Below are 26,426 nucleotides of genomic sequence, written 5' to 3'. Positions count from 1 at the left end.
ATTTCTGGGGTTGTTTTCTAGTTATAAATCAGGATCCAATCTGTAAAATGTCATATTTATTAGTGTAAAACTTCTCCAATAAGAAGATTGACAATATTTAGCCATATCAAGTTGATTAAATATGTACTTATTTGATTAGTTTTTGATTAAATAAATCTACAGGGTGGACAATATATTGAAGATACGTAATACATCTTGAATGCATCAAGAGAACTGATCAAACATGACAGCATTACATCTGTTTATGTTCATGTATCACCTCTTTCTCAGAATACAGTGATCTGGACACAATATCCAGCAGTTTATTCGTCTCTGCTTGGAACTCATGTTTGGAGTATAGCATCCTTATTTGAACACAGAAACAAGAGTTTAAACATACTTGCAATTTTAATACACTATAGTATATACTATAACTTAAGTTTCTGACACTTTAACATTCAAATGGTTTGACATAATAGAAGACTGGAAACTACGGCGTGACAGGCGTACAGTGACTGAAAGGACCCTGCGGTCACTGACTGATGACTTCGGCGTGCAGTTCGATACATGCCTGTGTAAAATGTTTTAATGCAATTTCTCGAGCGGCTTTTGGAGAAGAAAAAAAAAAAGGTTTTTTTTTGTGTTTCATTTTATTTCATTTGATTAATTACATTATAATATTGGCAAAATATTTAATACAAAAACGTAGATTCCTTAAACCCCTCCTCTGTTTATTCAGAAATTAATTAAAAAAAAATATTAAGCCTTTACAAAAATGAAGTCAAAATGCAATAAAACTGTTTGATCTTTTTTTTTTTCTTCTTTATCAGTCTTGATTTGATCTGGTTCTATTGTTAACCCTTCACTTCATTGCTGAAAAGTGACTTTGAATTTGTGCTATTTTGTTGTAATAATATTTTTATTAAATCAAATACGAAAATGTAAACGCTCTACTTACTAGACGAACAGATGTAACTTGTAGTAAATTACTTTATCTGCTCTGAATGAAAAACTGACTGTGATCTTGGAGCTTTGTAGTAAAGAGACATTTAAAATCTATTGGCTTCCTTCAAACTGATTGTAAAGATCTCAGCGCTCTGCAGAAGCCAGTAATAATCCTACAGTTAAAGCCTGAGACACTCCTCACCAACAGAGACTAATTTCAACCGAAAAATATGTAGATTTTTTGTGTCTTGCTTTCTCTGGACTAATTTAACCAGCTGATTGTAGATGTGTATGTAAAATAGGGTGACCATAAGTCCTATTTTCCCTGGACATGTCCTCTTTTTGGACACCCCAAAAAACACCGCGTCTGGTCGAGATTTCTAAATCGCCCAAAAGTTCGGGATTCGGCTTTTGCTTTCTACAGTCGCCGTTCATTGTGTGCGTTTTTATATTAAAGATCTGCACAGGACTGTTTTTTCTTAAATCCGCTCCCAATTTCTGACCATCGCCGCCTGCTCCAGCAAACATTATAATGTTGAATATTATTTCTGCGCATCAGGGAGCCCATATTAATATGCAGCTCGTGTTGGATGCAGGGTCGCCCAATCCGCATTTTGTTCCGGAATTGGTCTAATTTTAAACTGTTGCGGCAGGTTGATTTTCTCTCGTGGGTTGAAGGTTTGAAATATTGCATTAATTACATTTAATTAAAAATGCTTGTATTGAAACATTTTGCATTCTACCTATGATAAAACTGTGGTAGATGTTCAGTTTTGTGAAAGATGAGCACTGGTAGGAAGCCTTGTAGCCAGTGACGGCGCAAGGGCGGGGCTTGACGGAGCTATAGCCCCATCAGAAACTCCCCCCGCACAGCCCCCCCCCCCAAGGATCCCCTAATGTTCTTTGGTGTCATTTTCATTAACATTTAAAAATAAACATTAAAAACCTAAAAAAGAAGAAGAAGAAATGCCTAATATGTGGCCTATAAACAATTGATATTATGGGGGAGGGGTCAAGCAACAAGCAAGCAACGCGGAAACTGTGCAAGAGTTACGCTGGTGAACGTCAGTCAATTAAAAGAGAAAGTGAAAGTAAAAACTAACGGATCTTTCTCTGCATTAACGGCGCATTTTCTCTGAGACAACGCGAGACGAAACTACTTCAACATATGCTGAAAACGGTATATAACTGTCTTAAATTATTCCTTTAATATTTCTCTTGTGGCCCATATAGTGAAAAACATGAGAAGAAACGTACTTCGCGTTATACAGGTTGTTTTTGAAAATTGGTGCACGAAATAAAGCTGCTCTTCATTTTCATTGATGACTGCAGTGTTAATACTTTTAATTATAGGCCAATAATTAATTGTATAAATTAATAGACCTGTTAAAAAACTCGTCATGTAAGAAAGAATGTAACAGGCCTACATAGGAAATACTAAATCCTCTTAATATTGCCAATTTGTCAATATTCGTCACATGATAGGACTCATCTCAGCACGGGGAGGTTACATTGCCTTTTTCGAAGCTGCTGTATATATATTGATAAGGGATATGAACATATCCTGCTCCCACTGTCCTCTTTTTTGAAAACTAAAATATGGTCACCCTAATGTAAAATGTAATTGTAAATGTTAATGTGCAAGTATTCAGAGTGAGCACATGAATGTTAACACACACGTTGACTGTTTCTTATAATGTTTTATTTTCCTTTGTGTCCTTTAGAGATGAAGTTCATTTGTTTGACTTTGCTGATTATTGGTGGAATTACAGATTCAATATCAGGTAATTATTCACACCCATGAAAAGAGCTGAAGTGTGTGTTCATGTTCATTCATTGTCCAGCTGAACTATATTTATAATTATAGTTTAGTTTATAGTTTATGTGATAATGACCATTTCATGTACATTATGCCATTGATTACATTCTTACCAAATAAATGGATGTGAAATTTTGATCTCAGGTGAAATTATTTTATCAGCTTAAGTGTAGAAACCACAGAACCGAAGCTGTAGGTTTCCTGGATAAATTGTCAGTTATTTATCATTATTCAGAAATATTTAACCAATTAAAATAAAGTTTACAAAGAGCCATTTATTAATGCTAATGGTAAAATGCACAAAAGCAGTGTTTTCAAGCAGAGATGATCGGACGCAGAGCTGTGTGGAGAAGGACAGTCACTGCTTTACATGTGAACGCTGTAGCCCTTGAAGGATGACAGTTCAACTGACAGGAGGTTCACATTTAATTAGACCTGCTCTCTTTCTCTTGTAACAGAGCGGTATGAAGTCGTGGGACCTGCAGATCCTGTTCTTGCTGTAGCTGGTGAAGCTGTGATTCTGCCCTGTTCAGTCAAACCCAACATCAGTGTTGTGGACATGAGAGTGGAGTGGTTTAGATCTGATCTGAAAGACACACTAGTGCATCTTTATGATGATCATGAAGATAAAAATACAGATCAGAGTCAGTCCTACAGAGGGAGAACAAAACTGATCCATCAAGAACTACAGAGCGGAGATGCATCACTCAAACTCTCATCAGTCCGAGTCTCTGATGAAGGACTTTATAAGTGTTTTATTGAGTCCAAATCCTGGCATGATGATGTCACTGTTGATGTCAGAGTTGAAGGTGAGTAAAACAGTGAAAACTAAAGGCTGGAATACACTACACGACTACTAAAATCTAAAAAACAGATTTTAAAACCATACACTTAATGACTTTGTAAATAGTCACAAAGTAAAACTGGCCATCACACACTAAACGAGGATCACACACTACCAGACTTTCAAGTTGCTCCGATAACAAACTCATGCAGAAACATGTGCCTTGTTGCTAGGAGACGCGTGACAAATGAAAACAATGTGTTCTAAAATCAGCTCAAAATATCAAACATGTTTGGATGGAATCAAAGTCTGACTCTAAAAAATCGTCCATCTGTGTCCATCATACACTACATGATTTTCTGGGAAATCTGTCAGCTCAGATCTGCAGACTGGCTCTGACTTTCATCAACTAGCCTCAACTTCTCCAGACTGTAAATTGGGGGAAAATCGGGGCAAAAGTGGTGTAGTGTATTCCAGCCTTAACATGCTCTAACTAACTTAAAAAAGCCAGAACAACAACAGAATGTTCTTCTTGTTGGTCTGTAGCTGTAGGACGTCCTCCAGTGATCACTGTAGATGGGTTTGATCATTCAGGAGGGCTTCATCTACAGTGTGAATCTGAAGGCTGGAACCCTAAACCTGATCTTGAATGGCTGGACAGTGAAGGAGTCAGTCTGAGTTCAGAAACTATGGAGATTCAAAGAAACACAGACGGATTCAGTGTGAAACACACCACTACTGTACATCACAGAGATGACAAGATTCACTGCAGAGTCAAACTGAGACATCACATGCTGGAGACACTGATTATCAGCTCAAGTAAGAAATGACACCTTTGTTACTGTAATTTTGTCATCTTCTTGTGGTATTTTTGATGCAGTAAAAAGACTTAATGATTATCAGCTCAGTCCATTACATTATGTAAAGCTAAAACATTTTACTGTCTATGTACCAGTCAGAACTGAACATTATACAGGTGCATCTCTTGATAAATTAAAAGTTCATTTATTTCAGTAATTCAACTCAAATTGTGAAACTCGTGTATTAAATGAATACAATGCACACAGACTGAAGTAGTTTAAATCTTTGGTTCTTTTAATTGTGATGATTTTGGCTCACATTTAACAAAAACCCACCAATTTATTATCTCAACAAATTAGAATATGGTGACATGCCAATCAGCTAATCAACTCAAAACACTTGCAAAAGCTTCCTGAGCCTTCAAAATGGTCTCTCAGTTTGGTTCACCTTTGAGTGGAAGGAAAAAGTGTGGAAGAAAAAGATGCACAACCAGCTGAGAGAACCGCAGCCTTATGAGGACTGTCAAGCAAAATCGATTCAAGAATTTGAGTGAACTTCACAAGGAATGGACTGAGGCTGGGGTCAAGGCATCAAGAGCTACCACACACAGACATGTCGAGGAATTTGGCTACAGTTGTCGTATTCCTCTTATTAAGCCACTCCTGAACCACAGACAACGTCAGAGGCGTCTTACCTGGACTAAGGAGAAGAAGAACTGGACTGTTGCCCAGTGGTCCAAAGTCTTCTTTTCAGATGAGAGCAAGGTTTGTATTTCATTTGGAAATCAAGGTCCTAGAGTCTGGAGGAAGGGTGGAGAAGCTCATAGCCCAAGTTGCTTGAAGTCCAGTGTTAAGTTTCCACAGTCTATGATGATTTAGGGTGCAATGTCATCTGCTGGTGCTGGTCCATTGTGTTTTTTGACAGCCAAAGTCACTGCACACGTTTACCAGTTAATTTTGGAGCACTTCATGCTTCCTTCTGCTGACCAGCTTTTTGAAGATGCTGATTTCATTTTCCAGCAGGATTTGGCACCTGCCCACACTGCCAAAAGCACCAAAAGTTGGTTAAATGACCATGGTGTTGGTGTGCTTGACTGGCCCGCAAACTCACCAGACCTGAACCCCATAGAGAATCTATGGGGTATTGTCAAGAAGAAAATGAAAACGAGACCAAAAAATGCAGATGAGCTGAAGGCCACTGTCAAAGAAACCTGGGCTTCCATACCACTTCAGCAGTGCCACAAACTGATCACCTCCATGCCACGCCGAATTGAGGCAGTAATTAGAGCAAAAGGAGCCCCTACCAAGTATAGAGTACTTGTACAGTAAATTAACATACTTTCCAGAAGGCCAACAATTCACTAAAATGTTTTTATTTTATTTTATTGGTCTTATGAAGTATTCTAATTTGTTGAGATAGTGAATTAATGGGTTTTTGTTAAATAAGAGCCAAAATCATCACAATTAAAAGAACAAAAGACTTAAACTACTTCAGTCTGTGTGCATTGTATTTATTTAATGCACGAGTTTCACAATTTGAGTTGAATTACTGAAATAAATGAACTTTTCCACGACATTCTCATTTTTTGAGATGCACCTGTATATGTTTTAATAATTTCGTTAAAATATGTTTATTTTACACAATGTGCTTAGTTTATGGTTTTGTTTTGCAGGTAATATGTTTAGTTCTTGGAGGACATCAGTCATCATGATTTCAGTTTTTGTTGTGCTGAGTGTGATTGCTGGATTACTGATAGCTGTGTTTGCTCATAAAAACAGAGGTAAAATACTTGTTTTCTCATTTTATACATTTTATGTAAATAAGGCAGTATGGAGATAATTTTTAAGGCAAGGCAAGTTTATTTATATAGCACATTTCATACACAATGGTAATTCAAAGTGCTTTACATAAAAAGGATTAAAATAATCATACAAATAATCACAACAATAAAAGCAAAGTATTAAAATGTTAGAATTGTTAAAAAATTGATTTAAAATTAATTAAAACATTTGAGAAGAAGTAAAAAATGAGGATTGTAAGGGTGTTTTCTCTGCAGTGGTTCAGACTGTAGGATTGCAGAATGACTAAAGAAACGTTAACAGCACGATGATATAAAATTATACACACACACACACACTGCCACCCCCACCAAACACACACACACACACTGCCACGTATACCAACCACAGAAATAAGAGCAGTTAGAACAGCTAAATATATGGGAGAGCACTGATATTATGTGACTATATTGTATTGCAATAGTTAGCACTTTAATGTTAATGTTGAATTGAGACTAGTTAGCAGCAAGCACCTAATTTATAATGGGAATGGTTTAATAACAGTATTTCATTATGATTACACTTGAACTGGTTACAAAATAGATGAAGGATGGTAAAACACAAACAGTTAAATATACCCACCATGAATGTAAAATGTTATCTGAGAAAGAGAGAGAGAAAGAGAGAGAGAGAAAGAGTGAAAGAGAGAGAGAGAGAGCAGAGTTTCAAGAGGAGGGACTTAACCCTTCCTTGACCATGTGACTGGCACATCTGGCACATCTGCTGCAGCTGGTTTTAGAGGTGTTTCCAGACATATCTGTAGAACTGAACTGGAGTTTTATACTTGGGGATTTTAATAACTGTAAGCTCAAAAAGTCATTGAGTATTTTTTATCAATATGTTACTTGTAATACACAAGGTGGCCGCGGATCCTTAAAAAGTCTTAAAATGTCTTAAATAAAGGTTTCCTAATAAAAGGCATTAAAAGTCTTAAAATGTCTTAAATTCCGATTCGATGGATCTTAAATATTTTTGGTCACAATTCCGCAAAACGTTCTCCGGTCTCTGACGGACTCAGTGACTGTTTACAATCATTAGACAGGCAGATTTCCCCAGCTGTAGTTACTGCTACAGTTAGCTGACCAGCCTCCTAGCTAGTTTAAAATGGGTTAATGCAAGTTTACTGAAAATGGCCCGACCGGACAGATAGCCTGTTTGACAAAAAAATAACCAGTGAAGCATCGAAACGTGAGAATGATTCTTCTGATTTTACTACATTCACTGTAAACAGAGATTGATAATGGATGGTGTATTTCTGGTATTAAGGTCGCACTATTTAGGCTTGCGCTTCATGTAAGAGACTTTTATGGAGAAATCAAAATATGAAATTAGTAAAAGAGCTGAATGGTACACATAAAGAAACTCACAGAAGAAACATATTGAGGTAAAATTCTGAATGTTGAGTTTTTTATTTATAACATGATGTAGTCAAGCAACATATCATGACAATGGAGCTATTTGCCGAATATTCTCACGATTGCAAATGTTACATTGATTTTACGTAAAATAAACAAGTAGTTAAGCAGTCACATAATTAGGTTACTTACATTTAAGACACAATATTGACTGTTTTGTTCCGTTTCACCAACTAAAATAGTTCCAAACAAAGATCACAGCAGAAGTATTGCGCAATCTTCAAGCATCCACAGCAGTGTTTTGTTACTGAATGATCAGTGAACGGTTGAATGAATGATTCAATGACTTACCGCCACCTGCTAGCGGAGTTTAAAGTATGTTTCCCCCCAACATTTTTTATTTGTATATTCAAAATTGCAATTAAAACAGTAATCGCATAACATTATTTATTGCTGTTGTAATTGGGCAACGTAAATTAATTTGTTTGATTAAAGCCATAGTGTAAATCGTCAATTTTAAGAATTTGACATGAAATATGATGCATACATTTAATACGGTTTAACAATGGACCTTTATACAAGTAAATAACATCCTGAGGTTAATATCAAAAATTTGCAGATAAATGTCAAAGCTAATAGAACACAGATAAAATAATGCCTCAGAATAAAATGTTTACACCACCAGAAATCTCAGTCATGAGGTGCTTTTGTGGAGATATTTTGTATGGGATATTATCTGCTGATATGAAAAGTTACGATATGATAGGATATTATTTAAGATACCAAAATAATCAGTCTGGATGCTTTTAACTCCGATATAAATTTTGCAGATAAATTAAATTAATATTATTTAAGGTTTGACAATCATGATTTTAGTGCGGAAATAGTAATTATGGAAAAAGTGAAGTTCATAAGGTTAAACATCTTTTTCAAAATGTAGATGTCAAGAAGAGTCCAGGGCCTGATAACATAGAGGTAAGGTTTTAAGGTAAGGCAGTGATCACTTCTTGGTTATAGCTAAGGTGAAATTAAAACTGCGGACCACGAAAAACATTAAACAACATCGAAAGATCTTTGATGTCAGTAAGTTACGTCAGCCAGACATTGCAAAAACCTTTTCCATCAAGCTGAGAAACCATTTTGAAGCACTTACAGATAAAGAGGGCCAAGAGCAAGAGAATGTGGAAGATACATGGGGCAAGATCAGGAGGTTTTCATAGAGACTGCCAAAGAAGTGATTGGCTACAGGAAAAAGAAGAACAAGGCATGGATAACACCTAGTACTTGGAAAAAGGTTGACGAAAGAAGAGTAGCCAAGGAAAAACGATTGAGTGCCAGATCACTCAGACTCATAGAGAAAGCTCAAGAAGAGTATAAGACCAAAGATAGAGAAGTAAAGAAGAGTGCCCCGAAATGACAAGAGAACCTTTGTATAGAAACTGGCATATGAAGCCGATAATGCTGCATTACAGGGAAAACTGAATACGGTTTACAAGATTACCAAGCAGCTCACTGGTCAAGCAGCTCCATACCCGTACAGGACAAAAAAGGCAAGCTAATAACAACAGAAAAAGAACAGGCTGCCAGGTCGGTACAATACTTTGAAGAAGTACTAAACCGCCCGGAACCAGATGAGCCAGCCAATCCCATCCCAACCAATAATACTAAAGGAATAGACATTCACCCTCCTACCAAAAAAGAGGTAGTGGATGCTATTAAGGCCATGAAATCTGGTAAAGCACCAGGGATTGATTCGTTGCAAATATAGCTACTGAAGGCAGATATTTATATATCAGCCAACATGTTAACACACCTTTTCCAAAAGATTTGGGATGAAGACACTATCCCTAAAGATTGGAGCAAAGGCCTCATATTCAAACTGCAGAAGAAAGGTGACCTCAGCAATTGTAACAACTGGAGGGGTATTACACTTCTTTCTATTCCCAGCAAGGTTTTCTGTAGGATCCTGTTGAAAAGGGTCGATAGAGCCATAGACCACAAATTGAGAGAAGAAGAAGCAGGTCTTCAAAGTGGGAGAGGATGCATAGACCAGATTTTTGCACTTCGCAACATCATAGAGCAATGTTTGGAAGGGAATGCACCACTTTACATAAATTTCATAGACTTCACAAAAGCATTTGACAGTGTCCACTGAGAGAGCTTTTGGAAGATAATAAGAGCTTATGGAATACCACCTAAGATTGTAAAACTTATTGAGAAGTTTGAGAAAAACTTTAAAAACTTAATTGAGAAGTTCTGTGAACACTTTGAGTGCTCCATTATTCTCGATAATAAAATGACAGAATTCTTTGAAGTCAGATCTGGCTTGTGGCAGGGTTGTATTCTCTCACTTCTTCTATTCCTGATCACCATTGACTGGGTTATGTGTCAAACAACATCTGACCATTCCCGTGGCATTCAATGGACTCCCTTTTCTCATTTGGAAGATCTTGACTTCGCCGATGATCTGGCGGTAATCTCAGCCACATACACTCACATTAAGGAAAAAACAAATAGGCTGAGCAGATATGCTAAACAAGTTAGCTTACATATAAACAAACAGAAGACGCAGACTATGCGTATTAATGCTCTCGTTTCTGACCCAGTTAACATCGAGGGAGAGCCAGCTGAGGATGTGAATGATTTCACATATCTTGGTAGTGTTATTAGCACTGATAACAGAGCCCAAAAAGATATCAAGGCCCGAATAATTAAAGCAAGAGGAGTTTTTAGCAGAATCAGAACCATCTGGAAGTTCAAACATCTAAGCCTCAAAACAAAGATCAAGCTCTATAACAGCAATGTTAAATGAGTGCTTTTGTATGGCTCTGAATGTTGGAGAGTAGTGAAAGAAGACATGAGCAAGATAGATGTCTTCCATAATAGTTGCCTTAGAAAGATCTGTAACATATACTGGCCCAATACCATCTCCAATACCAATCTGTACATAAAGACAAGATCAAAAACCATATCTCAGGAGATCAAGATACGTCGATTAAGATGGCTCGGCCATGTATTTAGGATGCCCTGTGAAAGGACACCTAAAGTGGCACTGCGTTGGACACCACCTGGCAAACGCATACGTGGCAGGCCAAGAATAACATGGTGACGTACAGTGGAGACAGCTGGAAGAAATGGGGCTCTTATGGTGGGGAGCACAGTACAAAGCCCAGGACAGACCCAGATGGAGAGAGTTAGTTGCGGCCTTATGTAATTATGTGGAATGTTTCATTATATATTTTTAGAGTCTCTTAAAGTACAAAAAATCAAACATAATCCCCATGCCAAAATGTAAAGTTACCAAGAATTTAAATGATTTTAGACCAGTTGCATTAACGTCCTTAATTATGAAATGCTTTGGAAAAATAGTAAAGGAATTGATTTTACAGAAGACGGAGACCAGCTTTGACTCATTACAGTTTACCTGCAGAGAAGATAGAGGTGTGGAGGATGCTATCCTTTATCTTTTAAATCTGATGAACAAACATTTAGAAAAACCAAAAACATGTGCCAGGTTGTTCATCTATGTTGTTCATAGATTTTTCTTCTGCTTTTAACACCATAAAGCCACATTTGTTAATAGAGAAAATAATATCTCAATTTAATATTGATTTAAATGTTGCTGGATGGATTTTAATTAATTTATTTTTTTATTATTTTTTAACAGAAAAGCTACAGTGTGTTAAAGTCAACAATGTATTTTCTAAGCAGTTGTTAAGAAAATACAACAAAGAATTATTTTATTTTTTTAAGGAAGATGAGTACATTCAATGTACTGAATGCACCAAAAAGTTGACTTTATTTTATGTCTTTTATTGAATCAGTGTTTTCTTTCAGTATTGTAGCCTGGTTCAGTAATCTCACACTGTTAAATAGAAATAAGTTAAATAATCTTGTCAAAATGGCAGGAAAATCATTGGAACGAGTCAAAGTCAACCCACTGAAATTTACAGACAGGTTTTAACAAAAGCACATTCAATTTTAGTAAATTATCACCTACCCAATGAATAACAAATTCCAACCTCAGCCCTCAGGACGTCGTTTAGAGATCCCGGTGAAGAACAAAATGTTTTAAGGGTTCTTTTGTTTCAGTGGCTATTAGTTTGATGAATTCTTAATTTGATTGGGGTTTTATATTTTTAGTTTTGTATTTTTATATGTGAAGGTGTTGTCTGTAGATTATATATTGTCTGCATGTCTTGTGACTTACAGCTGCAAAACTATTTGGGGGAAGTCATGGCCTAGTGGTTAGAGAGTTTGACTAAAGTTGTGGGTTCGATTCTCGGGCCGGCAATACCACGACTGAGGTGCCCTTGAGCAAGGCACCGAACCCCCAACTGCTCCCCGGGCGCCGCAGCATAAATGGCTGCCCACTGCTCCGGGTGTGTGTTCACGGTGTGTGTGTGTTCACTGCTGTGTGTATGCACTTTGGATGGGTTAAATGCAGAGCACGAATTCTGAGTATGGGTCACCATACTTGGCTGTATGTCACTTCAGTCACTAGTTTCCCCTAAAGGGGACAATAAAGCTAAACAACCACAACAACAAATCTTCAAGTTCTGTTAGAAGAGAACTGAAAGCTCCTGAAAGTCCAGGCCACCTTCATCATGGAGCACAGCTCCGATATTCTTGCCACCCAAACCATCCAGACCCACAGCTGCCACCATCTTCAGTCAGCTGGAGGACCTCAGCATGCTGTTTGAGTAAATGGGTGCACTGGCGTCCCAAGACTAGTGAGCAACTGAAAGAGTTAAATGATGGTGAGAGGTTCAGAGCTGATTAATGAAGCAATGGCAGAATGTTCCTCCAAGCTACAGACGATGATGAAGAGACATGCACTGAACTATTCAAAGCCCTCTCAATCTTTGATCCTGCCAAGGTATCCGGTTTTAAACTTGATGTTAAGAATTGTGTTGAAGTTGTGCCTGCATTGAGCAACATCACTACATCTGGATGGACAAGAGTGATGCAGGTGAGGTTAGTGCAGTGGAGTGGTGGGCTGCCGAGAAGATTGAATCCCAACACTTGCACTGTACCTGCATCTCCCCACTACTTCAGTGCATGTGGAGAAACTTTTTCTCACTATTCTACACTTCTAACTGAGCACAGACAATGGTTAGCAGAGGACAGTGTTAAAATGATGCTGAATGCCAAATTTTACACCAGAGATTCACTCACATCCATATCCAACTACACTCACATTCAGTAGTTTTTCTGATATAAATAATGTAAATAACTTTTTTTTTGATGCAAAAATACTACTGATTTTTACTACTAAATAAATTTTCTTATGTACTGCATTTATTGAGGTGTGTAATTGATTGTCACGCCAGTATTTATTTATAGTTGTTAAAAGTAGCTTATTTCTATTTATTACTTATGTGTCCGTGCATATTTATTGTTAAATGAAATCAAAGTATTTCTATATTCTTTGATTTTATGGAAATGTTTATTTGATGATTTGTGTACAATTTATAAAGTAATATTTCCTCTTTTTTAGTGGATTTACTGTAAGAGAGACCTAGCTTTCTTTAACAAACCAGTTGATCCAATTTGATTTCTATTGTAAACCTTAAATAAAAGTTACGACGTGAACATTTTTGAGTAATGTTTTCAGCTTCTACACTCTAAAAACTATTTCGCATAATTTCACAAATTTTTCCAAAAATTCTGTGCAGAAATAGCCAAAACATTCCATACCTAAACCTAACAACTAACTTACTATTAATAAGCAGCAAATTAGTTTGAGGCAAACATTGCATTTAATAGTTAGTTAGTTAGTTAATAGTGAGAATTGGTCCCCAAACTAAAGTGTGATCAATAAGTTTATTCAGTAATAAGTCTGTTTTCATCCAAAAAATATTTATACTTGTGTATTAATATACTTTTGATAATCTTTGATAATCTTACTTCATGTAATTTGTAGTTATTGTTCACAAATTATATTTGTATTTGTTGTCTGAATGCTGTTTTCTCTCGTCTTTATTCGGAATCTTCTTCAGATCACGATCGACTACAGAATGAGAAGAGAAGACTACAAAATGGTGAATTTATCTTTATTACATTATTATTTCATTATTCATTTAAAGTCTGCCATAAAACACAGTTTTAACTGTGTGTATTCATTTAATTTTGTGTATCTCTTGGATCTTGTAAATGGTCACCAGTTGTTTATATAATGTATATTTATTCAGATACTGTTATGGCTGGTTGCAAAAACAATATATAGAGCTGGATTTAAGCACAAGCAGTATTGTTTAGTCAAAAAACACAAAAGAAACAGAGCACACTGGCAAAAAAAAAAAAAACAGCAAACTGAGCAACCAACTTAAAAATGATTTATTATATTTATTAGAAGTTATTTTAAATGCTGATGGTGAACTAGTAGTCGAGTAGATTTCCACAAACGCTCAATTTTACGACAAGTTTATTTACATGTATCATTCATACTGTAGCGTGAACCAGACAAATTAAAGATTCGATCGGGAGCCTGGTTGAAACATGAGCCGAATTCCACAGAAAGGCAGGATGTTGTAAATCAACTCCCAGCACCACAGTCTGATAACCAACTCTTTCACAGAACAGCTTTCAACATTAACACCATTAGAACAATTATTGACAATTTTTCAATGCAAAGAAGAGATGGTCTAATTTGGGGCAAGTAATCGAAGAAATGGACAGTCTGACCCTCACATGTAAAGCCATGAGAGTAAACAAGATCGTTGGATTGACTTCCCCCCACCTAGCAAAACCAGACTGAAATTCCTAAGGAGACCTGTTAACCCCTCTGGTCTTCACAGGACATATCCTTACTCCACAGAATAGCACAGAGAATGCCTTCCAATGCATATATGTACCAAAATGAACTCAAAAAAGACTTCTAAATGGATATCAGTCCATTGCTCAACTCCATATCATTTATGTAACCGACACATTTGATTTTAATGTTTCTAATCACTTATTGTGTATGTCTTTTTAAATAACTCTTGAATAGCTTAAGGGATCATATTCATGTTTAGTATGTGTGTGTTCGAATATTCTTGTTTGAAACGTTTCTGACCATCAGTTATTTATCAAATGTATCATATTCTTGTTATAGGAATCATGTCCAAATTATACCCTACAAGAGCGGGAAAATTCGGACCTCGTGCTTGATAAGATAACATATGATTTATGAATGGGTGGGACAAACAATGCAACACACGAGAAAAGACAATATCTAATTGGTCAAGACAACATTTGAGGTGTGGCCAAAATGCCAGTTTAAATACTCAGGACACCATCAAATTTTGCTTTTAGCTTTTAGCTTTTAGCTTTCGTTTAGCTTTTGCTATCAGTCATGCCGGCTTTTAGCCTGATCCTAGCTTTAGCTTTTAGCTTTAGCTTTTAGTGCTTTGTCATCACTTTTAGCATTCTTTGAGCGCCGTTCCAGCGTGCTTCGGCCTGCACGCCTGCTGCTACTTAGCCACGATGAGAAGAAACACCACCTATTCTCGTCAAACTTTACTTCTTTTCTTTTCCGTTCCGTTTGAGAGTTTTCGTGTTCTGAGTTAAGTTTTGTAACACCGTATCTCCGAGTCTGACCTCGCGTGCCCGTCTGAAACTACAACCAGCCCACAACTCTGCATCTTCAGCCAACGCCCAACCACGGGCTTCCCAAGACGTCACTTCAACGACTACTGAACTTCCAGCCAATCAGCAACTTCGGGAAACCCCCTTTTCAGCGACAACAAAAGGGAACCCCGTTAAACAGGCAATGCAAGTAACCTCCAGACTCTGATCTGTACTGGTGTTATCTAATATAATTTTAACCTCATTGAGGAACTCAGTGCGAGGGTTAATTAAGTGATTAAATGGTTGTTCATGTCTATGCAATTTCACATATTGCTGTAAACTTGGGATTTCACATTTTCATTCTCTTAAACTCACTCTTTCCTAACGTTCTATCCTCCTGCAACTTGTGTGAATGTGTGAGTGCGTGTGCTTATGTGTTAGATTAGTTTATATGTCTTAGATTTATCTAATAAAGCCTTATTTATATTGAAAAGAGAAGTATCTTGTGTTTTGTGCTCACAAGTTAATGTCTTAAACTGCCGATCTTGTTACTGTGCTAATTAATAGTGTTTTCACTATACTTTAGATATTAATATCCAGCGCAGATTTGATGTTAAACGGCTCGTTCAGTGAATCGCTGGCCGTTTCAGTGATCAGTAATATTTCACTTCTTCATATGACGCAAACTGCTAAAATCACAAATAATTCAACTTTATCTAAATTGACCTGTTTCCCTTACAATACTCCACCCCAAACCCGTAAAAGCTTTGTTCGTCTTTGGAACACAAATACTCACACTTGACCTCTTCACGGTCAGAAATGACAGACATAGGAAATGGATGAAAAATATGAAAAAAATGTAAAGCTCAGTGAATCTTTTGGTGGTACAAACTACAAATCACCCACCGGTCAGAAAAAAAAGTTTTCAGCAAACAAGGGGTGACTCTCTAGAATATCAGGAGTGCAAAATAGACACACACACACACATATATAAATAAATAAATTAATATATATATATATATATATATATATATATATATATATATATATATATATATATATATATATATATATATATATATATATATATATATATATATACTGTATACATATACACAGAAGTAAACTGGTAAGACTGCAACAGAGCAAATTTTGAAAATATATGAAATAACATTTACTGAATTACATTAAATAAAATATCAATTAATTACAAAATGTTTGTATAAAGTGTTTTGAATCACTATCCATTCCTTATTTTGTTAGATTTTTTAACTTTCAAATACTGAGTAACAAAAATGCTTTCTATGTGTTCCCTTTCGAACAAGATTTTAATGTTTGACTGTAATCATAATGTAAAACCTGATACTTATCTAACCAAAAATATCTAAACCTTGACAAAAGGTAGTTTTTTACAATGTCTAGATATATATCTAAATGCAAAACCTAAAAAAAATTAAGAAATTGTCTAAAAAAAACAACGGGAATCCAAAAGCCTTATCTATACAGGGTGATAATACAAGAGGTTACACAACATTACACAAGTTTTTATTTTTTAATGCCTCCAGATGGCCAAATTCTCACAAAATTTTTTTATTTATGTGAGATGTGTGAAGGTTAGGGTTTGGTGGTTGTTTAAGGGTTGGGTAAGAGGTCAAAAGTGTAGAGGGGTCAGTTTGGTTACTATAAGGGAACATGGTTCAATCTGTTTATATTACATTGTTTTGATAAATGAAGTATTTTCTTGAAAAAATAAAGATTAGTTTTCTCCTGCTGATGTATGATCCAAGGAATAGCCTATTTAATGATATAGTATATTAATATTAGTGTTGAGGCAATAAAAACATGTGTTTCACCCAAATTACAATGTGTGTTACGTCTTTAAGAAGCAATTACATAAACTTAACTAACTACCCTTTACACAAAAGTTGTTACAGCAGCTAAAAGTCCAATGACCATAAAGATACTGAAAGATTATTAAACGTTTGTAAACATTTACAAATGATGAATAGTTTCCACTTTAGATTGGCTTCTGCAAAAACATTAACAAATTATTAATAAATGATTTGTTAAGATGTGTAAATAGAAGAAGTCTACACAACAAACATAGACCAAATATATGAACTTTACAGACTGTGATTATGAGTTAATGAATAAAATGATAACATGAATACTTCAGTGAATAGTAAAGAGTTAAAAATGACTGATTAAACTATTTTTTCACAACATTTGTAAATGTAAAAAAGAGCATTAGGTGATATGAACTGAAGTTTAATGACATTTGTTAGTATTCACAAGTACAGTAACAAATAAGCTTGTAGTCATAATTTCTGTTAAAATTATTTGTAGATTTTTTTAAAAGTGTATGATCATATGAATTGAAAGTTTAATGACTTTTGTAAACATTTTAATTTACATTAAATAATGATCTGTTAATCATTATATAATGACTGTTAATGATTTATTAATGAAAGTTATTATAAAGTGTTACCCCATCTTGCCTGTATATATTTATATATTTAATTATATTTATAGGTATATATTCAAAATAAAAGCTTCATAATTATTAAACTAAAATGGCTAATGTGTGAATGGATTAAGGGTATAATAATTATATAAATCATATAATATAATTATAATAATCAATCATCAGTAAAAGCCAGACAATTTTTTTTCTTTAAAAATGTTTTACCATCTTGTGTTCTTTAATTTGGATCAAGAGAAACTGGGGAGTGACTTTACTGCATCAGAGATGTGTCTTTGCTCAAAGTTGATTGGTCAGTTTCAGTCTGAGATCTCTAATCCAGAACATATCCAGATCATAACCAGATCATAACCAGAACATAACCAGATCATAACCTGTTTCCCGGAGCAGGTCTGTCATGGAGCATAAGTTACCGGTGATGATCACAGCTGAAAGACAAACACTTTCTTGGTGCCTAAAACCCAGAGTTATAACAAACTAAACTGAATTCACCTGTCAGCTAAACCAGCTTCATGATACACACAGGCCCCTGATACACACTCCTGTGATGTTAACACACACTATAAACACAACTACATGATCAGTACTTGTTTGTCAGAGTAATAAACATGACAGAATTTTAATGTTCTTTTCTCATCTTTTTCTGAATTTTCTTTAGAATGTGATCAACTTTCACAACTTCTGAAGACAATCATACCTCAAGGTGAATTTGTTTTATATGGCTTAATTAAAATATAAATTCATTAACTTTGAATTATTCTGCAAAACAATGAATCAACATGCCGTGCATTCATATGTGTATTCAGTTCACTGTATTTTATTATAAGATATATAAACTGTATAAAGTCTTCTTGGGTTTTGTTGGTCTTCAAGTGATGATTTCATTATTGATCTAAAGATGAAGCCTTTCTGTTTTTAGCTCTCACACATTCAAGAACACACAAGGGTGAGTAAAAGGCATAATTGTTTATTTTAATTAAAGGCATTTTTCATGGCATAATTCCTTATTTTAATATACATTATTTATAATAATTATTTATTTTACATTACTAAATAAAAGCAAGACAAAAAAATCAACACAAGGATTCAAAAATGAACAACAAAATGACTCTCAGACATCAAACTAAAAGCACATGAAGTGAAGCAGGAAAAATCAGAACATTTCAGTCTATCAGTAATAGATAAGATGTGAAAATTATGAACACTATTGTTTATAATATAATGTATTAAACGATAAATGTATCTTTATTTTTGTTTGTCTTGTAAAGTTCTCATGATTCCTATAAAAATAAGTAATTGTCTTTATTTCATGATATATTCATCTGTAAAGCAGATTTTTCTATATTTTCCACAGTGAATGTGATTCTGAATGCTGATACGGCTCATCCATGTCTCATCGTGTCTGATGATGGGAAACAAGTGAGAAATGAAAACAGATGGACAAAAAGAGTGTATGGAGGAAAAGACAGATTTGATAAATATCTTGGTGTTCTTGGGAAGGTTGGATTCTCCTCAGGGTGTTTTTACTTTGAGGTTCAGGTGAAGGGACAAACTAGGTGGTATTTAGGAGTGACCAGAGCATCTGTGAACAGGAAGGGGTCGATCAGTCTGAGTCCTGAGAATGGATACTGGACTGTGAGTCTGTTTGATGGGAAGTATCGAACTCATGAGTCTTCATATGTCTCTCGTGCTCTGAGTGTGAATCCTCAGAGGATCGGTGTGTTTGTGGATTATGAGAAGGGTCTCGTCTCCTTTTGTGACGTGGAGTCCATGTCTCTTATCTACTCTTTCACTGATCAGTCTTTTAATAAGAAACTCTATCCATTTGTTAGTTTGGGGTATTGGATGAATGAAAACCCCACTCCACTGATTATCTGTGATGATTACTAACGAGATCAGTGACTGAATTTACATGATCCACTGAAATAAACCAAAATACAATTTAAAAAGTGTAACAGCAATAAATATTAAATATTATTTGCACTTCCAGTCAAAAATATGGCCACACAAGGGTGATTTTATGTTTTCTGTGCTCTTAAAATGTTTTGATTTTAAGACTTTTTTTCTTTAAATGTCTGAAATTACTTTTTTTTTTTTTAACCCTTACCAGTTTACCCCCCCATTTTCAGCATAGAGACAGAAATGACATACCCAAAATAAAAAGGTTTCTGCTCATGATTCTTTCTGATTAGATACATAATCAACATATGTTCACAAAGCTGACACTTCACAAAGTTTACTGTTCAGGAATCAGAATTACTCAGACTGTTATGATAATAAAGATATATAAACTCAAACATAAAAACAAAAATAGAAATATGAAAAACATATTTTTTAAATGTATTTAAAAAATTGTTGATGGTAGGATATGTGTTTAGAAACATAGTGTAGCTAAAGCCCACAAGTCTACCAATGCTTCATTTGAAATTTCATAATATAATCTGTAAAACTGTGAATTGTATGAAATATTTTCTAAGGCCATGTCGTGTGTTTTTTATAGAAGGCTAATCGGATTGATTTATGACCCCTGTCATCTTCTGTACACTCACATGTAAAGCTCTCATTTATGCTTTCTCATGTTTATTTGGCTCTGAACGATCCTTCCATTCATGATTCTATTGTTCTCACGAAACGATCCTTTCACACCTCCGCCAGGTATGACACATTATCCGCATTATTCTTTTACATTATTCTTTTGTTTTTTATTTCCGCCATTATTAGCCTTTGTTGTGGTATTTTAAGGTCTACAAAAAGACACAAATCTTCAGTTCCAGTATTCATTTGCCCCACTTTTATTAAAAGCCTTACTATAAAAATACAATAAAACATTTTCTTACGACCTTACGTGAATTATTATGAAAAAAATGCATTATGAAGAAGAACCGCACCTGTTATCTAGCAGCATTAGAGCTAACGTTAGCATCAAGCTATATCAGGACTATTTATGAAATTATTAGTACACTTTTACTCAAAACTCACTTTAAACCCCGATCGAGTGTTTGTAATAACTTCCTTTTGCGAGTACAAGTGGAATTTGGTCGTTTACTGTGTTGTAAAAAATATGCTATTTATAGCCTTTTACATCGCTGCACAAGTTAGCATTTCAGATGTACATTTTCAATATTTTCTTATAAAAATGCCCCAAAATCTCAAGAAAATCGCATACCAAGCTTTACTAATCGTAATCGCGTGTTTTATTGTTTTGGATATGTCGTGGGTACAGGGTGTATCTGTGTTGTTGTGGTCAGATATCAATGCGGAAGTGTACATGAAGCATGTGACACGATGTGACGTTGTCTTGTTATGGGACTCTAAGATGACAAGGCGAAGGACGAATCAGAGTCTGTGTGAGACACAGCGCGTGCACGAAGTCGGCACACACACACATACAGCGCTGGGAGAGGCTATTTATCATCAGATCGCGTAAATCAGTGGAAAATGAATATAAAATGATTATTCTGTCTGAAGAAATATGAAGTAAACATCAGTAAATATATCAATATATCTCCGTAGATATGCATCTTTGGTCTATAAACCCTTTTTGACGCTGTTTCAGGGAGTCTATGTGAACACAAACAAAACCACTGCTGACGTGACTGAATATGAATGAGTGGTGAATTTCTATTCAAAATTTGGCATAATACGGATTTATTATTTTGCACTCTCCTGACATAAATTAATAAATAACTGTCACTGCAACAATGTTTTATCAAAACAGTGGTCAAATATCGAAGCTAGATAGTCTTTAAACTTTCATCTGATGCACAGCTTTCTCCAGATCAAGTAAGAGAGTGATGTTTAACGTGCTGTGAAAGTGAAACAATAATAATCTGGGGCCGTCTGCGATCTTTGACGGCTAATTAAATAAATAAGTAATGTCTATATATATGAATTTCTATAATAAGACAGAGGCTTTACTTTTAAGATGAATAATGTTTTGATCTGGAGCAGATGATGAATGAAAAGCATCATGAAGAGCTCATCGTGCAGTTAAACTGTTCGCCTCCTTCAACACTGTTTGCTGTCGGTTGATGAATGTTTCTTGATTACATTATTTTATTATTAACTTGATTTCTCATTGATTTTGTATTTCATTGAATTTCTGTATTTCCAACCCAGTTTAAAAATTTTCTGTTATTTTTATGTTTGAGCTTCTCTGAAACAAAATTGATTTTGAGTGCCAAGCTCCTAAAAGGACTGATGCATATATTTACCCAGTTTTGTGCACCTTGTGTTTTTGTTATTTGGACTTTTAGGTTACATTCTTCCATGTTTTGTTCCTGTTTCCTGTTCTGTTTGTAGTCCTTTTGTAGTTTTTCTTATTGAGTAGTTATTAATTAGTAGAATTATTGTTTGTGTAATAAATACTACTCTCCTTCTTCTCCTCTGAGTGTTCACCATCATTTCCAGGATTAAATAAGTGTCGTAACAGTAGTCCACACAAACTCAAGTTCTGTAGTCCCAAGTCTTCTGAAGCTAATCAGTGATCATCATCCTTTCTGACAGACAGAGTTCACACATCTCTGAGTGTAATGCCTGATGTGAATGCAGCACTGCAACATCTTTTCATTCAGCACCTTTATATAAAAATATTTTATTATGTGCTCAGTATGTGAGTCTCTACCTAAACATCAAATTAATACACACCATTTAATCATATAAAGGGGAAATAGATAATAAACGTGCAAGTACAAAAAGTGCAGTTATTACTATGAAAATATTACAGATCTGCAAGGAGAATATTTAAATTAGCTCTGCTTAATTTCTCTAAATTCATTATTGAGCTCATTTATGATCATTTTTAAAAGCCTAGTATAGAGAAACTATCACTGGGTAAAATTATAAACCATCAAAAAAATTATATATTATTTTTTCTCTTTATTTACACTCAAAAAGTGCAACTGCCTTGTCATTACTCTAAAGCACATTTTATACTTGAGCCGACTTAAATAATTTTCTTTTCTGTCTTGTCATTGAGCTAAAGTAAATTATTTACTTAATTGGAAGTAAATCTAAGTTTTGTTGGTTTAATTTAAACTATTTGCTTCACATCAAATCAATAATTTTGCGGTCTGTGAAAACCACGTGACCGCTGGCGTCATCGAGGTTGGGTTTGAGAGTTTTCTGATCGACGGCCATCTTGTTTTCCTCGCGTCCAGACTGCGGCTGACACACAGTTACACAATATCGTTGAGTAATTATACAAATAATCTTTAATTTACTGTTACTACAGTTGATACATATGTATATGATGATTTCGACTAAGTGAACTGTTTAATGGGTGTGTTTTGTCACATGTGTACACCGACACCCGCGCATCTTTCATTTAGGATGGAGTGATCAAAGAAACATGGATCAGTTAAAAAATGAAGAGCTTGATATTTTTAAAAGCGCCTTTAGCCGCGAAACAGAACTGAAATCGTTACTCGCGCAACGGTTTTCTGTGCTCGTGCACCCGAAGCACGCGCACGAGACCCGAGCGTCAGCGTGAAAATGTCTGACTTAACGAAAAATAACTGAATATACTGGCTTCATGAATTCAGTTTTAAAGTTAAAGCGCTATACAGTAACTTATGACTTAAGAGAATGTAAACTTTTGGGAGTAAATTAGATTTGAGTCAGTATACTGGATCCATGAATTCAGTTTTAAAGTTAAAGCGCTATCCTGCTGTCCCTGTCATTAATCAAACAACAAAAGAAAAATACATCTGTTTAATTAATCACAGAAAGAGATTTCTATTTTAAACACTTGTTTAGATTATTCAGTAGTATTTCTCATTACTGTTAAGCTCATTTGTATCTTTGTTCTGTTGTATTTACTGATCCTGACTCCTGCTGCTTGCTCAATATGTTCATTAGTGCTGATTTTTGCTTGTATATGATTTTATTTTCCTTTAATCCAGATGATGATGTCTGTCATTGTCTTTTTTAGGAAAGATGTTTTTAATTTTTTTCCCAACAGTTTGGAGATGTAATCGAGTCACAGGACCACTGTAAGTGCTGCTTTTTTCTTAAGTCCAGTTTATATCTGCTGTACTTTATCAATTATGTCTAAGAGATTTTTCCATTTGAACAATAATATTACAGACACATACCAGCCAATACCAAAGAAACACATACATGCTTGAGGTAAGGTTCTTTAATATAATTATCATGAAGTGCATGAGATGATTTAATGAAAACTGTGCTGTTGTTATTTAAGGTATTGATTAAAAAAAATAAACTTCTTTTTCTTCTGCTTCTTTTATTTGTTTCTATAGATGGACACAGAGACTTGAGACTTAGTTGTGAAAAAATGAAAAATCTGTGGTTTTCTCACCCTCAAGTCGTTCCAAACCCATAAGACTTTCACCGTGTCTGCACCGGAGCAGTGCAACTGTCGCACCCGACCTTCATGACCTTTCTGGATCCTCTAACTTTTGGTCACATGGACTGTCACCGGAGGGAAGGAAAGCTTTCAGGTTTCATTATGAAATATCTTAATTTGTGTTTTGAAGATAACCAAAGTCTGGTGGATTAGCTCTAAAAGAGGGGAAGTAAATGACAATTATGATGATGATTTCCTTGAAAAATGAAGCTACAGATGATGTTTTTTCTGGGAATTGATGGTTTAAAAAAAAGCACCAAATATCAGAATTGTTGTAAAATGTATTGAAATCTGTAAGAAGTTTACAATGTTGACCTTGCATTCGAATGTATTTTTCAAATTTGTCCAAATGTGAGAAACTGTCCTTCTTTTCTTTTTCTTTTCTTTTCTAAAGTTTAATGCAAGTTCATCTGGAATGTGAGTGGCTTTTTTTCAGTGGCACATGGATGTAACATTTCTTGGATGAACGTTCTATTCTGGAATGTTATGCTTTTACGTTTTAAAGCAGTTTTCACTATTAACTGTTGTAAATTCTTCCTCAAATTCCAAAAGTGGAGATTGTCAATGAGTGTTGAAGATTTCAATGTGATGTAATGAACATTTAAAAATGTTTGACTCTCAAGAGTGTAAATTCAGTAATTCAGTGACATTTAACAGTAAAATCACATTCTGAAGGTGAAGAAATTGCTTAATATGTACAATGTAGATTTGAATTTATCTGGATATTTGATTTAAAAAATATGTAAAAAAAATAAATAAATAAATAAGTCAATCCAAATAAATGTATACTGATAATTTGATGTATAATCATGTAAAAAATATATTTGGTTGTATGTGAATTTTTAGTTCCAGTTGACTAAAAAAAAATTTTCAAAAACATATTTTTTTTTTTTTTTAACAGTTGAGAAGAAGTGAATCGATTACATGTAAGAAGTCGACGTAATTTAAGTTGATCCAACAACACATTTTGTTCAGTGTACATTTGCATATTTTTTTATGTTATAGAAATACACAATAAAAACATTATCATTGCAATAATCATATAATAAGGTCCAAAAGTAAAAATGTCACATTTTGAGTTATCAACAATTTGAGCAAAAAATTCACTTCTTTGAGTCATCATTTAAGTTCAGTGATACAGAAATGTAAAACTAAGCCAGTAATAACTTATTTACAATCGTCTTATGAATGCTCATATCAGCAGAATTTATTCAGACACAATTATGAAACAAAAATTTTTTAAAATGTCAGTAAATTCTGTCAACTACCTGAATTTACAGACATCTGTATCTGTTTGTGCATGTGTGACAGAGTATGGTGTGCATTTCAGTTTAACCAGTTTTCCTGGAACAGAAAATGATTGTAGATGTGTGTATGAAAATGTATTTGGTAAGTGTTTGTGTAAGTATTCTGAAGCAGAACATTTGCATGTTAACACCATTACAGTCATGGCCGAAATATCGGCACCCTTTGGTAAATATGAACAAAGAAGGCTGTGAAAATTAATCTGCATTGTTAATCCTGTTGATGTTTTATTTAAAAAAAAAAATTCACAAAAATTTAACCTTTCACTGGATAATAAGATTTTTAAATGGGGAGATATATCATTATGAAATAAATGTTTTTCTCTAATACACATTGGCCACAATTAATGGCAACCCTTTTATTCAATACTTTTTGAAACCTCCATTTGCCAGTTTAAAAGCTCTAAATTTTCTTCTATAATGCCTGATGAGGTTAGAGATCACATGACAAGAGATCAGAGACCATACATTCATCCAGAATCACTCCAGACCCTTTAGATTCCCAGCTCCATGTTGGTGCTTCTCCTCTTCAGTTCACCACACTCATTTTCCATAGGGTTCAGGTCAGAGGGACTGGAATGGCTATAGCAGAAGCTTGGTTTTGTGCTCAGTGACCCATTTTTGTGTTGTTTTTTGAGGTTTTGTTTTTGGATTATTGTATGGTTGAAAGATCCAAACATGGCCCATTATAAGATTTCTAACAGAGTCAGTCACTTAGTGATTTTTTTTTTTTTTATCTGTTGGTATTTGATAGAATCCATGATGCCATGTCTCTAAACAAGATGTCCAGGACCTCTAGCAGAAATATAGGCCGACAACATCAAAAAAATACAGCAGTATATTTCATTGAGTTTCATCTGATCATAGAAGTTAGTGCCATTTGAAGTTCCAGTCATGTCTGACAAACTGAAAATGCTGGAGATTTTTTAGTTTCATCTGATCATAGAAGTTAGTGCCATTTGAAGTTCCAGTCATGTCTGACAACTGAAAATGCTGGAGTTTTTTTGGATGAGTGAGGAGAATTTTTCTTGAAACCCTCCCAAAGTGATCACTTCCTTCTGGTTAAGCTAAGGTGAAATTAAAACTTGCGGGAACCCGAAAACATTAAACAACATCGAAGATTTGAATGTCGTAAGTTACGTGCAGCCAACATTGCAAAAACCTTTTCCATCAAGCTGAGAAACCATTTTGAAGCACT

The 26,426-nt window shown here is 34.9% G+C and overlaps 2 protein-coding genes and 1 long non-coding RNA gene across 3 annotated transcripts in view; 2 read left to right on the top strand and 1 right to left on the bottom strand.

Moving 5' to 3' along the window:
- LOC109081270 (heat shock protein 75 kDa, mitochondrial-like) overlaps positions 1-574 on the bottom strand; it is a 921-nt gene extending 347 nt beyond the window's left edge. The window contains exon 1 of the mRNA XM_042734720.1: positions 260-574. Within this exon, the coding sequence (XP_042590654.1) occupies positions 260-343 (84 nt within the window). The 5' untranslated portion in view covers positions 344-574. The remainder of the gene's footprint in view (positions 1-259) is intronic.
- LOC109079067 (butyrophilin-like protein 3) overlaps positions 1-19,652 on the top strand; it is a 61,154-nt gene extending 41,502 nt beyond the window's left edge. Inside the window, exons 5-12 of the mRNA XM_042715611.1 lie at positions 2,649-2,708; positions 3,202-3,552; positions 4,074-4,346; positions 6,001-6,108; positions 13,524-13,565; positions 18,216-18,260; positions 18,477-18,503; positions 18,912-19,652. Coding sequence (XP_042571545.1) covers positions 2,649-2,708; positions 3,202-3,552; positions 4,074-4,346; positions 6,001-6,108; positions 13,524-13,565; positions 18,216-18,260; positions 18,477-18,503; positions 18,912-19,447 — 1,442 coding nt within the window. The 3' untranslated portion in view covers positions 19,448-19,652. The remainder of the gene's footprint in view (positions 1-2,648; positions 2,709-3,201; positions 3,553-4,073; positions 4,347-6,000; positions 6,109-13,523; positions 13,566-18,215; positions 18,261-18,476; positions 18,504-18,911) is intronic.
- A 3,792-nt stretch (positions 19,653-23,444) lies between these two features.
- LOC122139062 lies at positions 23,445-24,624 on the top strand. The gene is made up of 3 exons (XR_006155968.1): positions 23,445-23,550; positions 23,645-23,686; positions 23,818-24,624. It is a non-coding gene; the product is annotated as an uncharacterized LOC122139062 (long non-coding RNA).
- The last annotated feature ends 1,802 nt before the right edge of the window (positions 24,625-26,426 follow it).

Source organism: Cyprinus carpio, chromosome A3 (assembly GCF_018340385.1).
Source record: "Cyprinus carpio isolate SPL01 chromosome A3, ASM1834038v1, whole genome shotgun sequence".
In the NCBI taxonomy this organism is placed as follows: Eukaryota; Metazoa; Chordata; class Actinopteri; order Cypriniformes; family Cyprinidae; genus Cyprinus; species Cyprinus carpio.
This window is presented reverse-complemented; position numbering and strand designations above follow the sequence as displayed.